The sequence below is a fragment of the Mesoplodon mirus genome, assembly GCF_964341445.2.
Source record: "Mesoplodon mirus genome assembly, chromosome: 6".
Classification (NCBI taxonomy): domain Eukaryota; kingdom Metazoa; phylum Chordata; class Mammalia; order Artiodactyla; family Ziphiidae; genus Mesoplodon; species Mesoplodon mirus.
Genome location: NC_138982.1, coordinates 79,625,104 through 79,652,278, shown reverse-complemented (window position 1 = coordinate 79,652,278; position 27,175 = coordinate 79,625,104). Strand labels below are relative to the sequence as shown.

The 27,175-nt window shown below is 36.3% G+C and overlaps 2 protein-coding genes across 7 annotated transcripts in view; one reads left to right on the top strand and one right to left on the bottom strand.

Annotated features, from left to right (window-relative positions):
• EAF2 (ELL associated factor 2) overlaps positions 1-27,175 on the top strand; it is a 121,964-nt gene that overhangs the window by 26,868 nt on the left and 67,921 nt on the right. The gene's annotated exons all lie outside the window — the stretch shown is intronic.
• The window catches only part of IQCB1 (IQ motif containing B1), a 46,975-nt gene that overhangs the window by 9,222 nt on the left and 10,578 nt on the right, over positions 1-27,175 (bottom strand). For 5 of the 6 annotated variants that reach the window (XM_082624776.1, XM_082624771.1, XM_082624773.1 and 2 more), the window contains exons 6-12: positions 17,996-18,089; positions 13,528-13,627; positions 10,382-10,560; positions 8,284-8,393; positions 7,566-7,675; positions 3,764-3,906; positions 1,794-1,942 (exon numbers count right to left, since the gene is read on the bottom strand). In XM_082624776.1, the coding sequence (XP_082480902.1) occupies positions 1,794-1,942; positions 3,764-3,906; positions 7,566-7,675; positions 8,284-8,393; positions 10,382-10,560; positions 13,528-13,627; positions 17,996-18,089 (885 nt within the window). The remainder of the gene's footprint in view (positions 1-1,793; positions 1,943-3,763; positions 3,907-7,565; positions 7,676-8,283; positions 8,394-10,381; positions 10,561-13,527; positions 13,628-17,995; positions 18,090-27,175) is intronic. The other variant, XM_082624775.1, reaches the window with a different exon arrangement.

The window sequence follows — 27,175 nt, the reverse complement described above, 5'->3', positions numbered from 1 at the left end:
GGCCATCTCCCTCAGAGACTCCCCTGGGAGCCTAAAGCTGGCTGGGGAGGGTGGGGTCCTGCTAGCTGACTGATGGCACCAGCCCCGCCTGGCCCCATGGGTACCCGGTACTCCAGCGTGCTTGGGGGCCCCTTCTGAGCTTAAGAGATGAAAAAGCAAGAAAAGATAATCCTGGAACATTAAAAAGGAAAAGACAGCTAATTCTTCAAATTTAATTCTAATACTATACCACTACAGAGAACTCCAACTTGTTTACATAAGGATGTGTAATTTGAAATTAGCAGGTTTACATAAGGTTTTCTTGATTTTTATCTATCTGAGAAACAATGCCTCTCTTTTACCAAAGTGAGGGACAGAAGGTAAACAACAGTTCTGGCCTTTGTCTGCCAAGGACACTAATAACCAGTTCCTCCTGAGGGATAAGTTCAATAAAATGTTATTCCAACTTCCTTCTGTGAAATTGATATTTCCTTTTCTTTGTTACCAAGGTCACCTGCAGTGCTAATAGAAATATAAAGTGAGTCAAATATGTAATTTTAAATTTTCTGGGAGGCAGAATAAAAAGGTAAAAACAGGTGAAATTAATATTTTGCATGTACTGAGTTACATAAGCATAACTCAATATATGTAAAATATTAGCATTTCCACATGTAATTAAGACTCCGTGCTTCCACTGCACCACTGCAGGGGACACAGATTCCATTCCTGGTGGGGGAACTAAGATCCTGCATGCTGCCCCGGAGCCCAGCCAAAAAAAAAAAAAAAAAAAGGTGGTAGCCATGAGGTAAAGGTATTAGAAAGGACCCAAGGCACTGATATCCACGGGTCCATGGGTTAATCCTTAGATGGCATTGCTTAGCAGAGGGTAAACAGCAGATGTGGGTGTGATTCAGTGATGGTGCAGGACTGTTTGTTGCATACATGGCCTAAAATCCCCCAAAAAGCCTAAGAAAGATGGAGGCGGCAGACATCTCTTCCTATTTCCCTAGTATTTACTGTTTTTTAAGCAGTTTAAAGAAATCTTTGTAAAAGCTTAATCAGAGAAATCAATAAGGAGACTGTTCAAAATCTATCACTGTGAAAAACTGAAATTGACCTAAAGTTTAACAATAAGGGATTATAAAACTAAATGCTACATGATCTGAAATCCTAATATGAATGTTAACTATGTATAATAACTAGGTATTAGGAAAACTGGTCATTAAGTGAAATAGACAGCCTTGTACTATGCTTTTCCAAGGCAATAAAATATTACTATGCTCCAGATAAATCCCAGGAAGATCATCATTTAAGAACACCCTTCTATAATTCAAGAATTATAATGATCTAATTATCTGCACATTAAAAAACATCTAATATGATAAGCTGCTCCTACGTAGGACTTTACAATTGACAAAATACTTTCCCATAAATTAGGTCATCTGATCCACATAACAACTGAGTGAAAAAGATAGGGCAGACATTCATTCATATGTCAAGCACATGCAGGAAGCTGACAATAAATAAGACTTAGTTCCTAACCCTTGAGATTCTCATTGATCAAGTAAGAAAGAAAAAAATTAACAAATAACACTGCATTTTGGTAAATGATGTACAAGGGTCTACGGAAATACTAAGGACTGAATGTCTAAATCATTTTGGCCAGTGCTAAGGATGTTCTCATTTTAAGAAACTAAGGCTCAGAAAAGCTAAGTGACTTGACCAAGACTTTACAGCAGGTAAACAGGAAAGTCAGGTTTGAACCCATGTCTTTGCCTCCTAATCCAGTACTCTTTTTACTAAATCAGACTCACTGCTCTCTGAAGTGTGACAGCTGCTTTATACTCCACAAGAGATGGCCTCTGTTGGCGAAAATTCTTCCTTTCCCTGTACCCTCTCCAATGTTTCTGGATAATCAATGCTGATTTCTCTTCTATTTCCCGATTATGTTTTTCCACCTGACCTAAAAAGATAACAACTATTACAACATACTCACTTCTATGCTTTCTCAAGTTCTAGAATCAGGACAATGAAAGTACCAACAATCTTGCAGTCCTTTTATTTTTTTCAATATTGATTTTCCCAATTCTATTATTTTACAATGGTTGTAAGATTTTAGAAACAAGGCGCTCCAAAAGCTTTCTCAGATTATGCACCTTCTTTAGAAAAGACTCATATCTTTTTTTTTGTCTCAGAGGAATGAGAAAAGGGCTAAAAATCCAATAGCAAGAACATTTAGAAAAAAGAATCACAAGTAAATAGAAAGTCATTCAGTACTACCAAAAGGGAAAGGCACATTGTGTATATATGTTACCTACTCTGCGTGGTTCTAAATTTCTCTTTAGTCACTCAGTTAGTTCTACAGATGACTTTCTTTTTACTTTCTGGGAGTTGGTCAGCATATAGCCTAGGGTTCACAGTAGCTAAGTGACAGAATAAGGCGGAAGGTAAAAATAAAAAGGGATATATTTGAGAGACAGTACCAAAAATTGATAGGTTTTAGTGGTGAACTAGATGTGGAGGGAGGGAAAAAATTCTAGGATGTCTCATAGATGGGACACTGAGTAGACTGTTGGTGCAATTACCTGAGAGATGAGGAATACAGGAAGAGGAAATCAGTGAGGAAAGATAATGACTAGCTTTGATGATGCTTGTGGATATCTAAGTAAAGATAACCAATAGGCAGCTGGCTACAAGGCTGTATTGTCCAATGTAGTAGGCACTAGCCACAAATGGTTACATAAATTTAAAGAAAGTAAAATAAAATTTTAGATACTCAAGTGCACTAGCCACATTTCAAGTCAACAGCTAACTCTAGCCATTGGTACTGTGAAGATATAGAACATTTCATTTTGTAGAAAGTTCTACTGGGCAGGGCTGGTCTAGAGCTTAGGAGAGAGGGTGAGGATGCAGACAAGATTCCAGAGTGCTAAGCACTCAGTTGGTAGTTGAAGCTGCAGTTATGCATGGGATACCTCAGGAAGAGCAACATGAGAATAATGGGGTAAGGATGGAACCCTGGGAAACATCTGTATTTAAGGGAAAGAAAGAGAAATATGAGGCTAGTGAAGGATACGGGGAATGAGTAGTAGAAGGGGGAAGGAGTAGAACAAAAAAGCAATCTTGGAATGACTCAGATCTCCCAGACTACACTTTAATATTCAGCTTAGTGTATCAAAAGTGGCAAGAGGTGTCACAAGGTTTGTACTGAGTTCTGAGGGCAGAATGTAGCAATATTCTAACACTTTACTTAAGTTCAAGGGGGTTCTTTCTTTATGTCAAAGACAGATATCTTTAAGCGTAAAATTTTGTTTCACTAGTTTATCTGAAAGAAAAGAAAAATTACTGGAGAGATTGCTCATCATCAACTAATAGGCCTTAATAAAAAAAAATACTTTTTTTGACTCAAGAGATTTAATAAGATTTACCTGAAAAAGGAGAAACAGGGAAAAGGTCCACATTTAAAAAAATAAATCATCAGGTAGCTAGGAAATTTGGTTTATTAAAAAATACCCTAGGCTTCCCTGGTGGCGCAGTGGTTGAGAGTCCGCCTGCCGATGCAGGGGACACGGGTTTGGTGCCCCGGTCCGGGAGGATCCCACATGCCGCGGAGCGGCTGGGCCCATGAGCCATGGCCGCTGAGCTGCGTGTCTGGAGCCTGTGCTCCACAACGGGAGAGGCCACAACAGTGGGAGGCCTGCGTACCGCAAAAAAAAAAAAAAAAAAAAAAAAGGGTACCCTAATCAGTCTTAATTACACTCATAAAATTGATGCTGCCACACACCTGGATGAACTATTTCAAGCATACTCAGCCGTAATTCTCGGGAAAGTCTCATGGCTCTCTGCCTTTGAAGTTGCACTTGTAATCTGCGGTCCTCTTCTTCCTTCTGTCTACTTAGCTTCAGTAACATCTTTGTTCGTTTAGATCTGTGATGGAAACATTAAGTACACACAATTTTCATAATTATATGTCCACTCAAGAAGTATTTATGAAAAATGGCTTAATCTCACTAGTAATCATATAAATACAGACAGCAAAAAAATTTTCAAAGATAATTCCTAGTATAGTTAGAGTATGATGAAATAAGTTTTCATGTGCTGCTCTACAACCTTTCTGAAGAAATATTTTGGATAAATGCATCAAAATATTTCTGAAGAAATACTTAAAATATGTATCAAAAGCCTTAAAAATGTTAACCAATTAATTCCATTTCTAATAATTTTCTTAAGGAAAAATCCAATACATATGTAAAGACTTATGTTAAAGGATGTTCTCCATAGCATAACAACAGTAACAAGTTGAAAACAAACCATATGTCCTACAATAGTGAGTAATATAAATAAATACCGGTTCATTCACTGGATGGAATTCTATAAACTATGAAAAAATAAAAATTTCAAAGAAGCAATCACTGTCCCTAAGGCAAACAAAGAAGAGATAGAGTTATGCCCTTAAGCTCGGTTTCAAGGGGGAAGTTGAAGGGTAGTGGAATATGCCACTCTGGCATAAAGATCGTTTTGAGCTGGAGGCAAATGAGAATCAGGAAACACAGAAAGAAGCCTTCCCAAAGGATCCCTTAACTGAGTAAAAGCAGAAAACAGCTGAGAAATGAGGACTGCCATAAATTTCCCCTCCCAAGGAAGTTTTATGGCCATAGAGATGGAAAGCTGATGCTAAGACAGACCTGCACAAATAACCCATATCTTCCGTAAGTTCCCCAATATATTTACCTTCCCACAGTTTGCTGCCCTCAGAAGCCTAAAATCCTTTTCTTTTCACCTGTCACTTCGCTATAAATTATTCTTTGTTAACATCTATATAGGCCCAAATTCTTTTTTTTTTTTTTAAGGTAAGAAGTGGATTTATTTAGAGAAATACACGTTCCATAGACAAAATGTGGTCTGTCTCAAAAGGCGAGAACAGCCCTGGGAAAAACACACTCCAGAGAGTGTGGGCCATCTCAGAAGGTGAGAGCTATATAAGCCCAAATTCTAACCACCCCTTTGAGTTATGCATCATGTCAGGTTTCTTCCATGTGACGTGTGCTACACATGTTAAGAAACTGTTTTTCTCTTGTTAATCTGTTTTTGTTTTTGTCAGTATAATTTTCAGGGCCCCAACCAACGAACCTAAAATGTATAGAGGTAAAAACTGTTTTCTTCCCCTACAAAGTCAAACAAATAAAATTAAAATACCTAAGTATCAGCACCATGATAGAGGAAGGTAAATTGTGAGCTTTCCTGCTTGTGAGGCAGCTGTTAGCTGCTTCAGTAAACCTTGCTGAGGAAAAGGGTACTTAACAGAAAACAAAGTTTCTGACCATGAAAAGTGATCAAATAAAGAAGAAACCCCCAAGAAAGTGCTTTAGCAAGGGTGTGACTATAAAGGAGTACCTCTTGTTGAATCTGAAGCTCTGATGAATCTAGGTCCATAACTGTGAGTGGTGGGCAGTCCCTCCCCCCAAAAAACATGGGAGAGGGAAATTACTCTGAGATAATAACCTGACCACAAAGAGACAGAAATAACCTTGGCAGAAAGCCCAGCTACAAAGGAAGTAAAAGAAATTTGCATAAACTGTTGCAACTAATAGAAGAGGAAAGGTGCTGAAGCCTGGAGCAAACTGGAGATTAAAAAACTAAAAACTCATTATAATGTGAGATTTAAATAATTTTGGCTTCATGGCTAATGTCTTATAATGGATATATTTATAACTGGTCTGGTGTTGTTACATAAAGCAATGGAATTTCTATTTTAAAATAGTGGAATCTTAATTAGATCCCACAGATACCCCTCTAAGTGGACAAAATCTTTAATCCTAGGATGCTTTTAAGTAAAGATTTTAATATTGCAAAGAAAAGTAAACTGGCAAATTTGGCAAATACTGTAAGACTAAACATTAAAGGTCTGAATCCATGGCATAGGGGCACCTTTAAATGTAAGAGGATACATAGCTGAGAACGGTAGCAGGAAGAATCCATAAGGGATAACTACTCTGAGTTCACTACAAAGGTAAGGCTATACCAAGAACATCTCACTCTTGAATAGAAGAATATATACTGTGACTCTCAAAATATTCATCATTTCCCAAATTTATTTAACCAAAGAAATAACTTTTTAAATATTTTTAAAGAAATAGCTAGTAGGATAGACAAACTTTGAGCAATGCTGGAATGGATTATACTTGCCTCTCATGAGTACGATTTACTTAACAGATCTGCCTAACTAGATCTGTAAATCTTCAAGGGCAAAAAATGTGCCATATGCATTTTCCTCCCTACCACATTCTAAGTGCCCAGTAACATGCTAAAAAAAACTTTCTATTGTTTTAATTTTGTGAGGTACATAGACAATTATCCCCATCTTATAGATGGGAAATTTGAGGCGAGAGAGGTGGGGCAACTTGTCCAAGATCATTCAGCCCATAAGTTGCTGAGGACGGGCACAAACTCAAGTCTGTTTAACTCTCCCAATACCTAGCACAGCCTCTGGCATATATTAAGCACTTGAAGCATGCTTAAAAAATTAATGTTTTTTTGGCTACCAACAAAACTCATGCCCAATGATATTAATAACTTATCTTTTAAGTCTTCTCTGAAGGAAACTTTTATCAATGAAAAGCATGTCCACTAAGGGACACAGCCAGAGTGGCTTCAATACCTTCCACTAACCCATCCAGATTCTTAGAGGCAATGGAAAGAAAACACACAGACACAAATGATTTAGCTCCTAAGGTCATTTATGATAAAGTAGAGCCATCTCGGAGGTGATTTCTCATGCAGCCTAACTTAAAGCTAAATTTTAGTTCACTATTTAAAAACATTTGTAACTGAGAAACACAGCTGCAGTTATTAAAAGAATAGTTTGTTTTCTTAAAAAAAACACTGACTTCTGGAATATGCAAGTTACACTTTAGTGAACTAAAATATAGCTTTAAATTAGGTTACATGAAATCACCTCTGAGATGGCTCTAATTTATCAACAATGACCTAAGAGCTAACTCATTTGTGTGTGGTGTGTGTGTGTGTTCTTTTTGTCACCTCTAAGAATCTGGATGGATTAGTCATGTAAAAACTGGGCCATGTCTTCAGTATTTCATTTTTAGTCTACTTGAAATAGCAACAAATGACAAACTATGTCATATCTCAATGACCATATGTATCCATGCCATATTTACTGAGAAAAATCAGGTTAACATACTTAAACCTTTTTGTACTCATACACATTTTTACCATAATTACATATGAACAATTATGGCAACTTTTAGTTTTAAGGGTTTAATGAGATAATTGACGATTACTGGCTCCCTCTGTAGGCCTGGCCCACAAAAAAGTCTTATTAAGTGAACAGGATTGTGTATTTGTTACATCAGATTCCTGTCTTATATTACGTCTTTTGCTTTTGAAAGTACATCTGGTTAATGAAGTGCTGGTACTCAGAAATGTATGAAGCAAGAATGAAAGAATCAGATTAGAATATTGAAAAAGAAAAAAAAAACACTCCAAACTCTAAGTTTTCACTCAGCTATACTCTAATAAGATATATCTAGCCCTCTCAGATCATAATTCCTCTCACACCAATTTTTTACCTGAAACTCCTCTGCAAAGTAATCACAGCAGATGGAAGCTTCTTTAATCTCTTTCTAGTCTGGAAACCCTTCCAATAAGCTTGAATCAAGCAAGCTGCTTGATGCAGTTTCTGAAATTAAAGGCCAGAATTAATTTAGAGACATCTCTAGGAAAGTCTTTTTTAGAAGTTTACTTCTTAAAATATCAGGCCTGGGCAAGTATTAATCTCTACCTTTAATAAGCTGAGCAGGAGGCAACATCTGCATAGGCCCAGGACAGGGAAGGCCTAAGAATATTAAACCCGATCTCACAAAGGAAGCTCAGTTAGGCATTATCTAGAATGTATTCAAGATACAGTCTAGTTAGCTTCAAATTCTCCCTGATTAATCTCACTTCCATTCCCATTACAAGGATTTCATAGTTTTGCTTATTTAATGCTTTAACATCTTTGCTTCACTTCCTATGACTGGCTTCATTTACTCAAAGATTCAAGGGTATGAGGGACTCTTTGTATAGGTTTAAAAAAAAAAGTCTCTGGGGTTAAAAATTTAGACCATAAACAACTCCTTCTCCCATCAAACTATGGCTGCTCTGGATGCTAGGGGAAAATAAGTAAAGGAAGGGGGGAAAGAGAGCAAATAAAAGATTCAAGAGACTACCACTATCCAATATTTTGAAACTAAAATGTTTACTGAAATGTTAGTAAATATCATGCAAATTATTTTTATAATTTAATACCTGCTCTTCCACTTCCTGATAGACCTTAGGGCTTAAAAGACCAATGAGCTGTCTAAGTTCTTGACTAAACTCTGTCCCAGGCTCTTGTTTATTTAGTAGACTTCTGAGTCCTGAAATGCAAAGCAAAGGCACAACTATTAATAATAAAATAATAATAATAAAATAATAATTAAAAAACTATTATCTAATCAGAATTAATTAGAGGTTAAAAAGTCTAGTTTAGAAACAAATGAAAACAATAACAAGATTAATCACACGATTTTTCTTTTTCCTTTTCTCAAAAACTTCTAGATTGAGGTCTTTAGGATTTTCCACTGTCCTGGAGTTCTTATGTGCTCACTTGTGAGATCTGATGCAAAATCTGTCTAGTCAACCTCTTTAATTGAAAAAAAAAAAGGAAAGTGGAATCACTGCGATAAGTCAAAGGGTAGAGACATACAGTTTTTTTTTTTGAACATAAATACCTTAAACAAAAACATTTTAAAAAGGATAATGAATACATACTGACTAAATGCCTATCCTGTGGAAGCACTTAAGCAGGTTATTAGTTACTACTAATTAAATGGAGTTATTATTACATAAAAATATACAGTAATTTGGGGTAAATCAATAGGTTCCTGAGCATTTATTATAGGAGAAGTGCTATAATATTAAAATACTGCACTTTCATCCCAAATTAAAATTGAGTAGTAATATAAGTTACAAAGTAAGTACTATTTCCAGGGCATGGAGGAATGATGTATTATAATGTATGTACGCAATATCAATATACATCAGCAAGGGAAAATGGCCTTGGAGTGTACAACTGGGGAAGACACTAGATGGGTCCTTCCATGTCTTATATTTTCTTCAAGACTCATGTTCTCAGCAGTATTAATAACTATAAAATATCTTGAGGAAACTGAATAAGCTCTACTTGAGAAAGAAAGGGATACAGCTTAAGATAAAATTCCTTTAGAATGAACTCTGTTGGACATTCACATTTCTATAGAAGAAATCTAATTACAGAAATAAAAAATGTGTATCTGGCACAATATCATCTAGACAGTTTTATTACTGGCACTTCTCTCCCTATTTCTATAATACATAAAATAATTACAATGTTCACAGTAATGACTCATGCAAGATAAGTCACTAAAGTGCCTTCCAAATCATCAAGAATGATTAACGGCCATTGTAATAGTTTTGGTATTAAATGCATCACATTATATTCTAATTCTTGAAATTTTATATATAATATAACCCTGTATTAGTAAGTATATGTAATCAATTAGAAACCTACTTCTTGACCATACTGAATAAGAAAATATATTGTAATGAATTCATTGCTCTGGCTAGCAAAGAAAACAAAGCTAACATATAACTTTGATTAACAGTTGGAAAAAAAAAAACTACCTGAGTAATTCTGGGTAAACACCTACATTTTTTTCCATGCCTCTGTTTCCACTGCTATATAACGAGGATAAGAGTAAACATCTCACAGGATTGTTATGAAGATTAAATATTTTAATACACATAGAGTAGGAGGAATAGTTATCTGACACATAGTAAATGCTCAATTAAATGAAAGATTATTATATGGTAATGGTAAAACACTGAGTCCTTTCCTTCTCAAGTTTTCTGACTTTTTATTCACATATATGTTTGATTTTGGAAGTGAGGAAAATTTTTTGTTTGTCTTTGAGGAAAGGCAGTATAGGAGTTGAAGAGTAATTATTAATTGATGTAAAGATCAAAAGGGCTGTCAATCTCTGAAGCACAGCTCTATTTTCTCAGTAAAGTTAGGTAAGATCACTGATCTTTTTGGTCATTATTTTACTACACTATATGGTATATTCAATACACAGCCTTTTTGTCAGAGAGGGAGTAAATATTCATTGTAACCTTGTCAATAAGGTATCATATGCCATCTGTTGAGACATGAAGATGGCTGGATTACATAAAGGTTTTTTCCCTGAACTGTCATCTGCTGTGACAGAGTTTATCTGCACATTTCAATTATTGACTTTTTAAAAACACAGGTATTTTGTTTTCCATAAACCATCAATAAAAATGTTCTTTTTGAGACTTTGAAGAAAAGAAAGAATATATGTACTACCTTTGTAGCAGGCACTTAGTCTCAGTAAAATCAAAATTTCCTGATGGGATTCAGCCATCAACAGTAGGAGCCTTGTAGCAGTACTTCTTATGACTGGACTAGGAGTTGATAAAAGTTTGAAAACAACTTCATCTAAAATTGAATGCAGGGTTTTCCCTTCTATTCTGAGTAAATCACCACTAATAGAACAAAATAAAAAAATTAAAAATGTACCATTACTAAACGACACATAAGGATCACAAAAAATTAAACATTAAAGGTGCAGCAACTTAATGCCTATGGCCTGATCCATGAAGATAACCAATAGTTTAAGCAGATAGCTTAGTTCCAAGAATACATCACATTAAATCAATTAATTGAATTCTTACTGTAAGGCACCATGCTAGGTAAAGTAAGGAATACAAAGTTGCCAAAGAAACTTGCAATCAAATACTGGAGGAAAGATAAATGTGCAAAATAGTAAATAGATGGTTCAAAAGCTTCAAGGCAATAATAAGAGGAAGATCACAGGACATTAAGTACATGGTTCACTGCTTAATGATGTACGAAGACAAACATGTTATAGGAATTCAATTATCATGTACTTAATATAGAAGGAACTTTTTCTTTTAGTATTCCTTTATTACACTAACAACCTCATGTTGCATTACTGATGTCATGAAAAATTACCTGAAATGTCAAAATAGTCAGAAGGGATTACTGGGTGTTCTTTTACTCACCCCAACAAGGAGTATGTGATTTTCTAAGGGTGTGTACCTTTGATTATCCATTTACTACTGATTAGGATATTTTGCAATTCTGTAAAAGTAGATGTTGGCTTGTAGAGAGCAAATAATGGCAATGATTATTATCTGAGAACAATGCAAAGAGATTCTTACTCAACAACAATATAAATAACTTTTATACAGTAGAAAAAGTAACCGTAAAGGTTATGCCTGATATTCTCTACCATTCAGCTTCTGTGATAAAATATTCTTCTGATCCTCTTCCATCCTCTACTTACAGATTTTGACCATTCTTTCTCAGTCTTCTTTGTGGGCTCCCCCTCCCCAATATACCCCTTAAAGGTTACTCCCCAGGATTCCATTTTCAGTCCATTTCTTTTCTCAATCTATTATATTTTCCACTGAGCTCATCTTCTCTCATGTTTTTAACTATTGTTTTTAGGCTAACTCATAAGTCCATAGTTCTAGTCCAGATCTCTTCCAGAAGTCACATTCACTTGTCAGTGGACATTTAAGTTGTCTTGTCTTTGGATGTTACAGATAAAGCTGCTATAAACATTTGTGTACAAGTTTTTGCATGGACTCTTATTTCTCTGCCTGCTGAAAATATCTACCTATATTGGACATAACCAATATTGAATTTGTTTTGGCTATACCACTGTCTATTATCCATTATAGAAAACTTGGTGTCATAACTGAATGCATCCTTTATCTTACTCCATATCAAAATGCTCATGGAGACCTAATGATTTTTTATTTTGACCAGCTTCATTAAAGTATAATTGATATACAACAAACTGCACACATTTAAATGTACAATTTGGTAAGTTTTGACGTTTGCCCATCACAATCAAGATAATGAACATACCCATCACCCCCAAAGCTTCCTTTTGTTTCACTGTAGTCCCTCCCTTCTTACCTTCCCTAGCACCTTATACCCAGGCAACCACTGATCTGCTTTCTGTCACTATAAGTTAATTTACATTTTCTAGAATTTTATACATAGTTATGATTGTAGATCCTATCTGAACATCATCAGTTTGCAGAAATGATTACTTTGTATTACTAAAGGAAGAGGGGGGAAAAAAAGAGCAAAGCAGAGATTCTATGATGGCACAAGTTTGATTTTCTCATCCTTTTAAAGCCAAATCAAAGTATGACCATTTCTGCTAAACTTCCTGCCTTTGTATACTTTACAAATAAAGAAAAATTTAAGATGTAGGCAGTTTCAATAACCAGATGTGGTTAAGTTGCTTGCAAACAATTTGATCCTTTCAGATCTTGCTTTTATTTTGTTTGGATGATCCAGAATGGTGCTCAGTCTAGTGCTATTATCCCCCACTACTAAGATGAAACCATCCTGAGTACTCTCAGTGCTCCATTTTTCATGTAGTTTTCCAGTTTGGCTGCTGGAATCAGTCAGTATTCTTGGCTCTGTTTCTGGTACTGGTCCTTTTAATCCTTTTAGATTACTGTTTTCCACGACACTGGATAGTTTCCTCAAACGCATGTGCTGATCAGTATTCTACTGAAAACTTGAAGGGGACTCTGCAGATCTCTGGGGTTCTCTCTTTGTGTAGCTCTCTCTTCTATGGTATCCTGTCTTATAAACTATAGCCTACTTTTCACCCTCTGCATGTTGTTTCTTACCTGTGTGCACTTGCTTATATTGTTACCTCTGCCTAGAAATACTGTTTTCTCTTCTTCCTCCCTGGCTAATTTCTCATCCGTTAAGTTTCATCTCAGGTGTTAACCTTCTCCAGGAAGTAGCCCCCCCTCAGTTTGGTTTAGGAGCTCCTCTAATACTTGTGTACCCTTAAACATGGTAACTTATTACACTGTAATATAATTGTCCTTATGTGTTAGTCTCTTCCACTATACTGTGAGCTATTTGAAGACAAGGTTCATATCTTAATCAATTTTGTAAACCCAATGCAGACAAATACTTGGCACGTATAGTAGATGCTTAACAAATCCATACTGAACTGAAAGAATCAATGATTTCAACAGTGTTTACTCTCCCTTTCTATTTTAACCTGGGAAAATTGCCTATTACTTCTTTTATGCCCTTCTATAGCACCTGGCAAATACTAAGCTTGCAGTTTGCTAAATAAATATATGATTAAACATTTTTTATTGCGATCCCAATATTTTCCTTCAGATATCACAGTAATTTTTTTTCTCTAAGCCTGAGATTTGGGCTAAAATCTTCTTAAGCTCTGAGATAACAAATTTGATAACAAATTTCCAGTCTTTTACAGTATTTTACATTCATTTTTTTTCTGAAATAAAATGGTAATAATAGAGCTTTTTAAATGCCATGTACAAGTCATATGCAATCAATGATTTTAATTGGAATAAAATTGGTAATGCTTCTGATCACAAATAAAAAATTCTACATATTTTGTAAGGCCAAGTTACCTGTTGATCTGTAGTATGTTCTGTAGCATGGTCATGACCGTAGATCCTACCTGAACATTGTCAGTCTGTAGTAAGTGCAAGAAATGATCACTTCGCAGTACTAAAGGAAGAGAAAATAAGAAAGATTAAGATTCTATGATGACACAGTTAGTATTTACTTGCCCTTTCAAAATGAAGCCAAAGCATAATCATTTCTGTTAAACTTCCTGCCTTTATACACTTTGCAGTAAAGATTTTTTAGAATAGTTTCAATAACTATAATAGATAGCTATCCCATTTTTATGGACAGTTACAAATAAAGAAATACTAAGCTAAAATGGGACTTCCCTGGTGGCACAGTGGTTAAGAATGTGCCTGCCAATGTAGGGGACACAGGTTCGATCACCGGTCCGGGAAGATCCCACATGCCACAGAGCAACTAAGCCCATGAGCCACAACTACTGAGCCTGCACTCTAGAGCCCACGAGCCACAACTACTGAGCCCACGTGCCACAACTACTGAAGCCTATGCACCTAGAGCCCGTGCTCCGCAACAAGAAAGCCACCGCAATGAGAAGCCCGCGCACTGCAACGAAGAGTAGTAGCCCCCCCCGCTAGCTGCAATTAGAGAAAGCACAAAGACCCAATGCAGCCAAAAATACATTAAAAAGAAAAATAAAGAAATACTAAGCTAAGAATCTACTGTTATCTCCCCTTAAATTAAAAGTAAAATATAAAATCCTAAAACTGAATCTCCTTTTCTAGCAGTGATTTCAGTGAAGAAAACCAAATTTTCTGTGAAAAAAAGAGAATGTGAAGGAATAGCAATGGTACAGATGACCGTAATCAGCGGCTCATGTCCTTAAAAATTTAATTGTTATATAATGTATCATGTTTATGTTTGCTAATATCTTATCTTAAATAATAATAAGATCATTAACTACCCAGAAGAGTATTTGTTTTTATTGGTTTATAATTTTTAGGCTCTGAGCAGCCAGTTATGAAGACTTGGTTGGCACTGGATGCTTACGCAAGTCGCTTAACCTCTCAGAACATCTATTTCTACCTCTGTAAAACTAAAAATAACAGCTCTTTCACAGACTACTGTAAAATGTCCTAGAACAGCATAGGTTCCCAGTAAATGTCAGTTTATAGTCCTTTCTTCACTAACTGATCAGAATTTTTTTTAAAAATAAATAAATTTATTTATTTATTTATTTTTGGTTGTGTTGGGTCTTTGTTGCTGTGCACAGGGTTTCTCTAGTTGTGGCGAGCGAGGGCTACTCTTCATTGCGGTGTTCGGGCTTCTCATTGCGGTGGCTTCTCTTGTTGCGGAGCATGGGCTCTAGGTGCGCAGGCTTCAGTAGTTGTGGCGCACAGGCTTAGTTGCTCCGTGGCACGTGGGATATTCCTGGACCAGGGCTCGAACCCATGTCCCCTGCATTGGCAGGCGGATTCTTAACCACTGTGCCACCAGGGAAGCCCCTCAGAATTTTAATTAAAGTGGGATCAGGTATGTTGGCAAGGCAGCTCTGTGAACACTACCCTAGCTTCTACAAAACAACTTTCCTCTTTCAGTTTCCTGAGGGAACGTATTTGATTTCTTTCACATACTAACTACTGTTCTTCATTTCTATTTATATAATCCAGTATTTCAATATCTCACCACATATCATTCTTTTTTAATGTTTAACAACTTCAAAACACAATACCACTACTATTAAATATTTTTATGGCTTCTAATTTTCTATTCTTTAATAGCAAAAAATTCTCCTCTGTAGCTGGGATAAGTGTATTTTTCCATTTTTGTCTACTTAAAGATGTTTCATTAACAACTCTTTAATTAACTTTGAATTCACTGAAATCCTGTAGTATCTAGTGTGTATATACCTTTTTTCTATATTGGAAAAATTATGATAATTTATTAAAGTTATTCTACTTTATTTTTTATACTATTTGTCTTATATTATTATATAACTTATTTTTGGAGCCTGTATTATGTTTTTCAAGTGCAGTCAGATAACTATTTGGTCCCCCAAACTAAAACTGATACTTCTGCCCATTTCTTTATTTAATTAAACTTTTTACAATTAAAGTTTCAAACATATGTAAGAGTAAAGAGAACAGTATAATGACCCTGCATGTACCAGTCACTCAACTTTAACAGTGATCAACTCACCAATAATCTTGTTTCACCTATCCCATCTACTTCCTGCCTCCCATTTTATTTGAAAGCAAATCTAAGACATCAAATCATTTTATCCACAAGTATTTCAATACATATTCCCAAAACATATGAATTATTAAAAAATAAAAATAGCCATTATCTAACCTAAATAATCATGATTCCCTGATTTTATCAAATATCCAGTCAGTCCTCCCATTTCCATTTTTTGTGTGAATTTTTAAAAATTTATTTGAATCAAGATCCAATTAAGAGTCACACACTGGAACTGGTTATCTTTCAAATATCTTTTAACCTATGGGTTTCTACTTTACCTTTTTTCCCCCTTGCAATTTATTTGTTGACGAAACTATGTCAATTGTCCTATGAGTTTCCCACAGTCTAGCTTTGCTAACTGCATTCCTTGGGTATAATTTAATGTTTCTCTGACCTTCTACAAATTGGTAGTTGGAGCTCCAGGATCAAAATGATTCATGTTTGAATTTTTGGCATATCCATGTCATATGTGAGGTTATGATGAGGCACTTATTATCTGGTTGTCTCTCCTTTTGAGGTGTTGACAGTGATGGATAATTCACTAAAGGTTGCAAAATGGCACTATTCTATCATATCCTTTTCACTTATCAGTTGGGATATGTTTATAAAGAAAAGTTTCTCCTCATCAATATGTAAGAAAAGGCAGTATAAATGCTGGACTCTCCATTTACCAGTTTTCAAAATGAACTGGTCCCCTAGCAGACTCTAATGGTATGGGAATATATAAAAAAAGATTAGCAAAATGTTGATAACTGTTGAAGCTCAGTGATGAGTACATAGGGGCTCATTATACTATTCTACTTTCCATAATAAAAAGTTAAAGTTAATAATCTCACTATATTTGACTGTAGTTATTACCCTTATTACTGTTATTACCCTTATTACTGTTCAAATTTCCCATTTTTAGCTAGTAGAAGCCTCCTTATGTTGGCTCCTGAGTCCTTTTCACAGAATCCTAACAGACTTTGATTGCTTCCTTCCTATCTAGTATTCAAGATACTTCTGGCTTAACTTGCATATTTTCTACCTCATACCTATATATAGTCAGCCATTTCTCCAAGGAGGTGGTTCTTTTGAGAGAAAAGGTTACTGGACATCCTGATTTTGTATCCAATTGTTTAACTTAGTTTTAATACCTACTTTATTGGTGTTTTAAATCTACAGATTGATCTGAGGAGTACTGTCACTTTTGTTATAATTTTTGAAAAGGAATATGGCATATTTAAAAATTTTTCAAATATTCTCTCACTGTCTCTCTTTAACTAGGTCTTTAATATCTCACTATAGTGTGGCTAAGTACTTTATATTTTTGGTAAAATAGTTCTTTAAGTTGGGAAGTTTATAATAATATTTGTTCTATAATGGGAAATGAATAGATAATGTTTTTTTTTAAGAAGTATTCAAGCATGTTACTTAGCTCTATGTGAATATAACTACCAAAAGTATTAGTTATACTAATCAAAAGTAGTTGCCTTTTGAAAACGGGAACTGGAGTGAGGTGTGAGGGCCAGGGATTGTGTGTATTTTTTAAACAATTCTTACGGAACTATCTGACTTTTTAAATTATGCACGTGCATAATTCTGAGAGTAAAAAATAAAATATTAATATTCAGTTCAATTTTTATGTTCTAAAAATATCAATGTTCTTATATTATTCCTATATAATTACATTTTTCTTAGATTAAATCTTTCAAGAAGGTAAGAATGTTGTCATGATTATTATTTTACTTTCTCAGTCTTAAGGAAACATAATATAAAACTAACATGTATTTGTATTGCTCAATGTAAGTACAGAAATCCTATATAGTAACTTTCACGTTTAGTAAAATATCACTATATAAAAGCTTACTCTTACATCAATAGTAAGGCTGTGAGTTAAATTATATCTATACTCTCTACATAGGGATTTCTATCATACTAAGTCTAAAATATAACTGTAATCTTTGGGGGGAAAAAAAAGATTTTCCCTAGACTAAACTGTTAAGATCATTAATCCTTATCTTAGATTTGCTAAATAGAAAAAACTAAGGAGAAAGTTATATTTTGGCAATTTTCCGCTTAATGTAATATCCACATTGTTGATGTTGTCTATTTAAAGCTGGAACATCCAAATGTGCTTTTATTTTTTGTGTGTGGGGTTATTTCAGTGTGGTTTCATTTAACTGTGGTTACCTGTAGTTAATGAGGTATTTATTTTTAGAAAAAAAAATCAAACTGTTAAGAGGGTGACTCTACAATGACTATCAATTAAAAAATCTTTTTTCTTACCATTCTGGATGAGTTGAACATGTCCTCCCAATAGCCAGAAGAGAGAATCAGTCACAATTTCAAAAAAGTGTAGTAATGCATCTTTTTCTTCACCCTTAACACACACAAAAAAAACCAATTGACTTTTCTGTAATTGTTTTAATAAAAAAATAGACTTCTCTCTGAGGAGTCACAGGACCTGGTTTCTGGATCTATCTCAGCTATTTATGAGGTACATGATCTTGTAGCTTTTAGTTTCTTAATTTATAAAACTGTAGTAACAGGCTAGTAATACCTACTCTACTTAACAGAAATGGTTGCTATCCAGAGGTCAAATGGGACAATATACGTAGTATAAGAACTACAAGTTGATACACTAGGATTTTTCAATACCAGCTATACATAAGAATCATCTGTGGACTTTTAAAAAATATCCCTATGCATAGGCTTTAGTCCAAACATACTGAAATCTGAATCGCCAAAGTTAAAAGTCTGGACATCTGACTCTTTACAAAGTTAGGTGTGTGATTTGGTTATGTAGCCAGGGTTGAAAATCACTGCAATATGCAAATGTAGGTGTCAGCATAAAAAGCATTATTATTAGTGCATTTCAGTTGCAGCTTCTACTCTATGACTCCATGAAGGCAGAGACCATGTTATTTAGCTCTCCACTATACACCCAGTGTCTAAAACAGTTCTGACACACAGTGAAAGTTCAATCAATATTTATCCAATAAATAAATGACAAATTTTTCTACTTCTTTCCTTCTGGAAAGTAGGGTGAGAAATTATTCTACATTAGAGTATATGTCACAATGGGAAATAAGAAACAGATTACATCCACAATTCTGTCTTACTGGCCACATAATTTTAGTGGGAAGTTGTATAAAGGCCATTCATCTTATCCATGTCCTGAATGTACTGTGGCATAAAAGTAATGACAACAGCAAAGACATGGTGGCTATGGTTACTCTTCATAAAAATGAAAGTATTTTATTCCTATTATTCTACCTCAGGGTTAGATAGGTGCTTAAATAGACGTATACTAACAAATATACCAACAATCAAAAAAGAAAGAAGTGTCACATTAGATCAGGAATCCCTTTAGTCCAATAAACTGCTTTAGCCAGTTTCACTGAAATAAAGGGCACGGTAATCTTCATTGCTGCCAACCTCGAGGTATAGTGCTGGGCTCCTATACTTACTACTTTCCTTAAAAAACCCATTAGATAATGTCACCCACAAATTCATGGCCTCTGAGACTGGTTAACAAAATTTACCCTTAAGTCATTACAAAATTCTGGCAGTTATTTTTCTATTCTTACATATAAAATACATATATTGGGTTGGCCAAAAAGTTCGTTCAGGTTTTTCTGTAACATGTTATGAAAAACCCAAACAAACTTTCTGGCCAACCTAATATATATGTATGTATGTATGTATGTATGTACGTACGTATGTGTGTGTGTGTGTATATATATATATGTATGTATGCACGTATATATGTATATATGTATGCATATTTTAATGAGTTTGCAGTTTAGGCCATAATACCCTGTGTATGTCCCACCATGTGCTCTACTACCTACCTGCTAGCTAATTAAAAAATATATATATAATTGGGAAACAAGTAGGTAGATAGAACTAATAGATAAATGGACATATATACACTACCAAACGTAAAATAGATAGCTAGTGGGAAGCAGCCACATAGCACAGGGAGATCAGATAGGTGGTTTGTGACCACCTAGAGCGGTCGGATAGGTAGGGTGGGAGGGAGGGAGACGCAAGAGGGAAGAGATATGGGAACATATGTATATGTATAACTGATTCACTTTGTTATAAAGCAGAAACTAACACACCATTGTAAAGCAATTATACTCCAATAAAGATGTTAAAAAAATAATAATTCTGAAAAAAATTCAGTTTTCTTTTTCTTTTTTTAACACTAGAAACAGAATTTTAATTAATTTTAAACCAAAGTCCAAATTGTTCCATTTTAGTCTGTGCTGATAATTAACTTTTTCTGTGCTTCCCATTGCCATGATAACCCATCAACAAACAAGTGCGGGGACCTTCAAGATGGTGGAGGAGTAAGACGTGGAGATCACCTTCCTCCCCACAAATACATCAAAAATACATCTACATGTGGAACAATGACTACAGAACACCTACTGAATGCTGGCAGAAGACCTCAGACTTCCCAAAAGGCTAGAAAATCCCCACGTACCTGGGTAGGGCAAAAGAAAAAAGAAAAAACAGAGACAAAAGAATAGGGATGGGACCTGCACCTCTGGGAGGGAGATGTGAAGGAGGAAAAGTTTCCACACACTAGGAAGCCCCTTCACTGTCGGGGACAGGGGGTGACCAGGGGGGAAGCTTCGGAGCCACTTAAGAGAGTGCAGCAACAGGGGTACAGAGGGCAAAGCGGAGAGATTTCTGCACAGAGGATTGGTGCCAACCAGCACTCACCAGCCTGAGACGCTTGGCTGCTCACCTGCCAAGGCGGGTGGGGGCTGCGAGCTAAGGCTCAGGCTTCGGAGGTCAGATGCCAGGGAGAGGACTGGGGTTGGCTGAGTGAAGTCAGCCTGAAGGGGGCTAATGCCCCACAGCTAGCCGGGAGGGAGTCCGGGAAAGAGTCTGAACCTGCCGAAGAGGCAAGAGACCATTGTTTCGGGGTGCACAAGGAGAGGGGATTCCTACTCCATGTGCCCAGGGACAGCAGAGCACTGCCTAAGCGAGCTCCAGGGATGGGCATGAGCCACGAATGTCAGCTTGGACCCCAGAGATGGGCATGTACTGCTAACGCTGCTGCCGCTGCCACCAAGAATCCTACGTGCAAGCGCAGGTCACTACCCACACCCTCCCAGGGAGGCTGTGTAGCATGCCACTGCCAGGGTCCCATGATCCAGGGAAAACTTCCCTGGGAGAACACACAGCACACCTCAGGCTGTTGCAATGTCACACTGGCCTCTCCCGCCACAGGCTTGCCCTGCATTCCAATTATGACTACTGTACCCCTCCCTCTCCCTGGCCTGAGTGAGCAAGAAAGCCCTAATCAGCTGCTGCTTTAACCCCCTCCTGTCTGGGCAGGGAACAGATGCTTGAGGGGGGCCTACACACAGAGTAGGGGCCAAAACCAAAGCTGAACCCCAGGAGCTGTACGAACAAAGAAGAGAAGGGGAAATTTCTCTGTGCAGCCTCAGAAGCAGTGGATTAAATCCCCACAATCAACATGATAAACCCTGCGTGTCTGGAATACAGGAATAGACAATGAATGTTCCCAAAATTGAGGCGGTGGACTTTGGAGCAAGTGTAGACATGGGGTTTGCTTTCTGTGTCTGATTTGTTTTTGGGTTTAGGTTTATCTTAGTTTAGTTTTTAGTGCTTGTTATCATGGGTGGATTTGTTTATTAGTTTGGTTACTCTCTTCCTTTTTATTTTTATTAAAAAAATTTTTTTTCCTTTTTTCTCTTTTTGTGAGTTTGTGTGTATATGTTTCTTTCTGTGATTACTGTCGGTTTAGGTTTGCTTTCACCATTTGTCCAAGGGTTCTGTCTGTTCATTTTTGTTGTTTTCTTTTTATCAGTGTGTGTGTGTGTGTGTGTGTGTGTGTGTTTCTTTGTGTGATTTTGTCTGTACAGTTTTGCTTTTACCATTTGGTTTGGGGTTCTATCTGTTCATTTTTTTCTGTTGTTTTTTCCCTTCCTTTTCTTCTGAGCCACGCGGTTGGCAGGGTCTTGGTGCTCTGGCCAGGTGTTAGGCCTGAGCCTCCGAGGTAGGAGAGCCAAGTCCAGGACACTGGACCACTGGAGACCTCCGGGCTCCACGTAATATCAATCAGTAAGAGATCTCCCAGAGATGTCCATCTCAACACTAAGACCCAGCTCCAGCCAACAGCCAGCAAGCTCCAGTGCTGGATGCCCCATGCCAAACAACTAGCAAGACAGAAACACAACCCCACTCATTAGCAGAGAGGCTGCCTAAAGTCATAATAAGTTCACAGACACCCCAAAAAACACCACCAGACATGGCCCTGCCCACCAGAAGGACAAGATCCAGCCTCACCCAGCAGAACACAGGCACCAGTCCCCTCCACCAGGAAGCCTATCCCAGCCACTGAACCAACCTCACCCACTGGGGGCAGACACCAAAAATAACGGGAACTACGAACCTGCAGCCTGTGAAAAGGAGACCCCAAACACCATCAGTTAAACAAAATGAGAAGACAAAGAAATATGCAGCAGATGAAGGAGCAAGGTAAAAACCCACCAGACCTAACAAATGAAGAGGAAATAGGCAGTCTACCTGAAAAAGAATTCAGAGTAATGATAGTAAAGATAATCCAAAATCTCAGAAATAAAATGGAGAAAATGTAAGAAACGTTCAACAAGGACCTAGAAAAACTAAAGAGCAAACAAACAATGATGAACAACACAATAAATGAAATTAAAAATACTCTAGAAGGAATCAATAACAGAATAACTGAGGCAGAAGAACGGATAAGTGACCTGGAAGATAGAATAGTGGAAATAACTGCCAGAGAGAATAAAGAATAACAGAGCAGAATAAAGAAAAAAGAATGAAAAGAACTCAGGACAGTCTCAGAGAACTCTGGGACAACATTAAACACACCAACATTTGAATTATAGGGGTCCCAGAAGAAGAAGAGAAAAAGAAAGGGTCTGAGGAAATATTTGGAGAGATTATAGTTGAAAACTTCCATAACATGGGAAAGGAAATAGTCAATCAAGTCCAGGAAGCACAGAGTCCCATACAGGATAAATCAAAGGAGAAATATGCCAAGACACATATTAATCAAAACAACCAAAAATTAAATACAAAGAAAAAAATATTAAAAGCAACAAGGGAAAAGCAACAAACAACATACAAGGGAATCCCCATAAGGTTAACAGCAGATCTTTCACCAGAAACTGCAAGCCAGAAGGGAAAGGCAAGACATATTTAAAGTGATGATAAGGAAAAACCTACAACCAAGATTACTCTACCCAGCAAGGATCTCATTCAGATTTGATGGAGAAATTAAAAACTTTGCAGACAAGCAAAAGTTAAGAGAATTCAGCACCACCAAACCAGCTTTACAACAAATGCTAAAGGAATTTCTCTAGGCAGGAAACACAAGAGAAGGAAAAGACTTACAAAAAACACATGCAAAACAATTAAGAAAATGGTAATAGGAACATACATGTTGATAATTACCTTAAAAGTAAATGGATTAAATGCTCCAACCAAAAGACACAGATTGGCTCAATGGATACAAAAACAAAACCCGTATACATTCTGCCTACAAGAGACCCACTTCAGACCTAGGGACACATACAGACTGAAAGTGAGGGGATGGAAAAAGATGTTCCATGCAAATGGAAACCAAAAGAAAGCTGGAATAGCAATACTCATATCAGACAAAATAGACTTTAAAATAAAGACTATTACAAGAGACAAAGAAGGACACTACACAATGATCAAGGGATCGATCCAAGAAAAAGATATAACAATCGTAAATATTTATGCACCCAACATAGGAACACCTCAATACGTAAGGCAAATGCTAACAGCCATAAAAGGGGAAATCAACAGTAACACAATAATAGTAGGGGACTTTAACATCCCACTTTCACCAATGAACAGATCATCCAAAATGAAAATAAATAAGGAAACACAAGTTTTAAATGATACATTAAAAAAGATGGACTTAATTGATATTTATAGGACATTCCATCCAAAAACAACAGAATACACTTTCTTCTCAAGTGCACATGGAACATTCTCCAGGACAGATCATACCTCGGGTCACAAATCAAGACTCGGTAAATTTAAGAAAACTGAAATCATATCAAGTATCTTTTCCGACCACAATGCTATGAGACTAGATATCAATTACAGTAAAAAAAAAAAAAAACTGTAAAAAATACAAACACATGGAGGCTGAACAATATGCTACTAAATAACCAAGAGATCACTGAAGAAATCAAAGAGGAAATCAAAAAATACCTAGAAACCAATGACAATGAAAACACGATGACCCAAAACCTATGGGATGCAGCAAAAGCAGTTCTAAGAGGGAAGTTTATAGCAATACAATCATACCTCAACAAACAAGAAAAATCTCAAACAACCTAACCTTACACCTAAAGCAATCAGAAAAAGAAGAACAAAAAACCCCCCAAAATTGGCAGAAGGAAAGAAATCATAAAGTTGAGAGCAGAAATAAATGAAAAAGAAATGAAGGAATCAATAGCAAAGATCAATAAAACAAAAGCTGGTTCTTTGAGAAGATAAACAAAATTGATAAACCATTAGCCAGACTCATCAAGAAAAAAACAGAGAAAACTCAAAAGAATTAGAAACAAAAAACTAACAACTGACACTGCAGATCATGAGAGACTACTACAAGCTACTATATGCCAATAAAATGGACAACATGGAAGAAATGGACGAATTCTTAGAAAAGTACAACCTTCCAAGATTGAACCAGGAAGAAACAGAAAATATGAACAGACCAATCACAAGTAATGAAATTGAAACTGTGATTAAAAACCTTCCAACAAACAAAACCCAAGGACCAGATGGCTTCACAGGTGAATTCTATCAAACCTATCCTTCTCACACTCTTCCAAAATGTAGCAGAGGGAGGAACATTCCCAAACTCATTCCACGAGGCCACCATCACCCCAATACCAAAGCCAGACAAAGATGTCACAAAAAAAGAAAACTACAAACCCATATCACTGATGAACATAGATGCAAAAATCCTCAACAAAATACGAGTAGAATCCAACAGCACATTAAAAAGATCATACACACACACACACACACACACAAAGATCATACACCATGATCAAGTGGGGTTTATCCCAGGAATGCAAGGATTCTGCAATATATGCAATCAATCAATGTGATAAACCATTTTAACAAACTGAAGGAGAAAAACCATATGATAATCTCAATAGATGCAGGAAAAAGCTTTCGACAAAATTCAACACCCATTTATGATAAAAACTCTCCAGAAAGTGGGCACAGAGGGAACCTACCTCAACGTAATAAAGGCCATATATGACAAATCCACAGCCAACATCATTCTCAATGGTGAAAAACTGAAACCATTTCCTCTAAGATCAGGAACAAGACAAGGTTGCCCACCCTCACTATGATTATTCAACATAGTTTCAGAAGTTTTAGCCACAGCAATCAGAGAAGAAAAATAAATAAAAGGAATCCAAATCGGAAAAGAAGAAGTAAAGCTGTCACTGTTTGCACATGACATGATACTACACAAAGAGAATCCTAAAGATGCTACCAGAAAACTACTAGAGCTAATCAATGAATTTGGTAAAGTAGCAGGATACAAAATTAATGCACAGAAATCTCTTGCATTCCTATACACTAATGATGAAAAATCTGAAAGAGAAATTAAGGAAACACTCCCATTTACCATTGCAACAAGAAGAATAAAATACCTAGGAATAAACCTACCTAAGTAGACAAAAGAACTGTATGCAGAAAACTATAAGACACTGATGAAAGAAATTAAAGATGATACAAACAGATGGAGAGATATACCATGTTCTTGGATTGGAAGAATCAATATTGTGAAAATGACTATACTACCAAAGCAATCTACAGATTCAATGCAGTCCCTATCAAACTACCAATGCCATTTTTCACAGAACTAGAACAAAAAATTTTACAATTTGTGTGGAAACACAAAAGACCCTGAAGAGCCAAAGAAATCTTGAGAAAGGAAAAAGGAGCTGGAGGAATCAGGTTCCCTGACTTCAGACTATAGCACAAAGCTATAGTAATCAAGACAGTATGGTATTGGCACAAAAACAGAAATATAGATCAATGGAACAGGAATAGAAAGCCCAGAGATAAATCCACACACATATGGCCACCTTATCTTTGAAAAAGGAGGCAAGAATATACAATGGAGAAAAGACAGCCTCTTCAATAAGTGGTGCTGGGAAAACTGGACAGCTACATGTAAAAGAATGAAATAGGAACACTTCCTAACACCATACACAGAAATAAACTCTAAATGGATTAAAAACTTCAATGTAAGGCCAGACACTATAAAACTCTTAGAGGAAAACACAGGCAGAACACTCTATGACATAAACCACAGCAAGATCCTTTTTGACCCACCTCCTAGAGAAATGTGAATAAAAACAAAAACAAACAAATGGGACCTAATGAAACATAAAAGCTTTTGCACAGCAAAGGAAACCATAAACAAGTCAAAAGACAACCCTCAGAATGGGAGAAAATATTTGCAAATGAAGCAACTGACAAAGGATTAATCTCCAAAATTTATAAGCAGCTCGTGTAGCTCAATATCAAAAAAAGAAACAACCCAATCCAAAAATGGGTAGAAGACCTAAATAGACATTTCTCCAAAGAAGATATAGATTGCCAACAAACACATGAAAGGATGCTTAACATCACTAATCATTAGAGAAATGCAAATCAAAACCACAATGAGGTATCACCTGACATCGGTCAGAATGGCCATCATCAAAAAATCTACAAACAGTAAATGCTGGAGAGGATGTGGAGAAAAGGGAGCCCTCTTGAAGTGTTGGTGGGATTGTAAACTGATACAGCCACTATGGAGAACAATATGGAGGTTCCTTAAAAAACTTAAATTAGAACTACCACATGACCCAGCAATCCCACTACTGGGCATATACCCTGAGAAAACCATAATTCAAAAAGAGACATGTATCACAATGTTCACTGCAGCTCTATTTACAAGAGCCAGGACATAGAAGCAATCTAAGTGCCCACTGACAGATGAATGGATAAAGAAGATGTGGCACATATATACAATGGAATGTTACTCAGCCATAAAAAGAAATGAAACTGAATTATTTGTACTGAGGTGGATGGACCTAGAGTCTGTCATACAGAGTGAAATCAGAAAGAGAAAAATAAATACCGTATGCTAACATATATATGGAATGTAAAAAAAAATGGTTTTGATGAACCTAGGGGTAGGACAGGAATAAAGACACAGATGTAGAGAATGGACTTGAGGACACAGGGAGGGGGAAGGGTAAGCTGGAACGAAGTGAGTAGCACTGACATATATACACTAGCAAATGTAAAATAGATAGCTAGTGGGAAGCAGCTGCATGGCACAGGGAGATCAGCTTGGTAGTTTGTAACCACCTAGAGAGG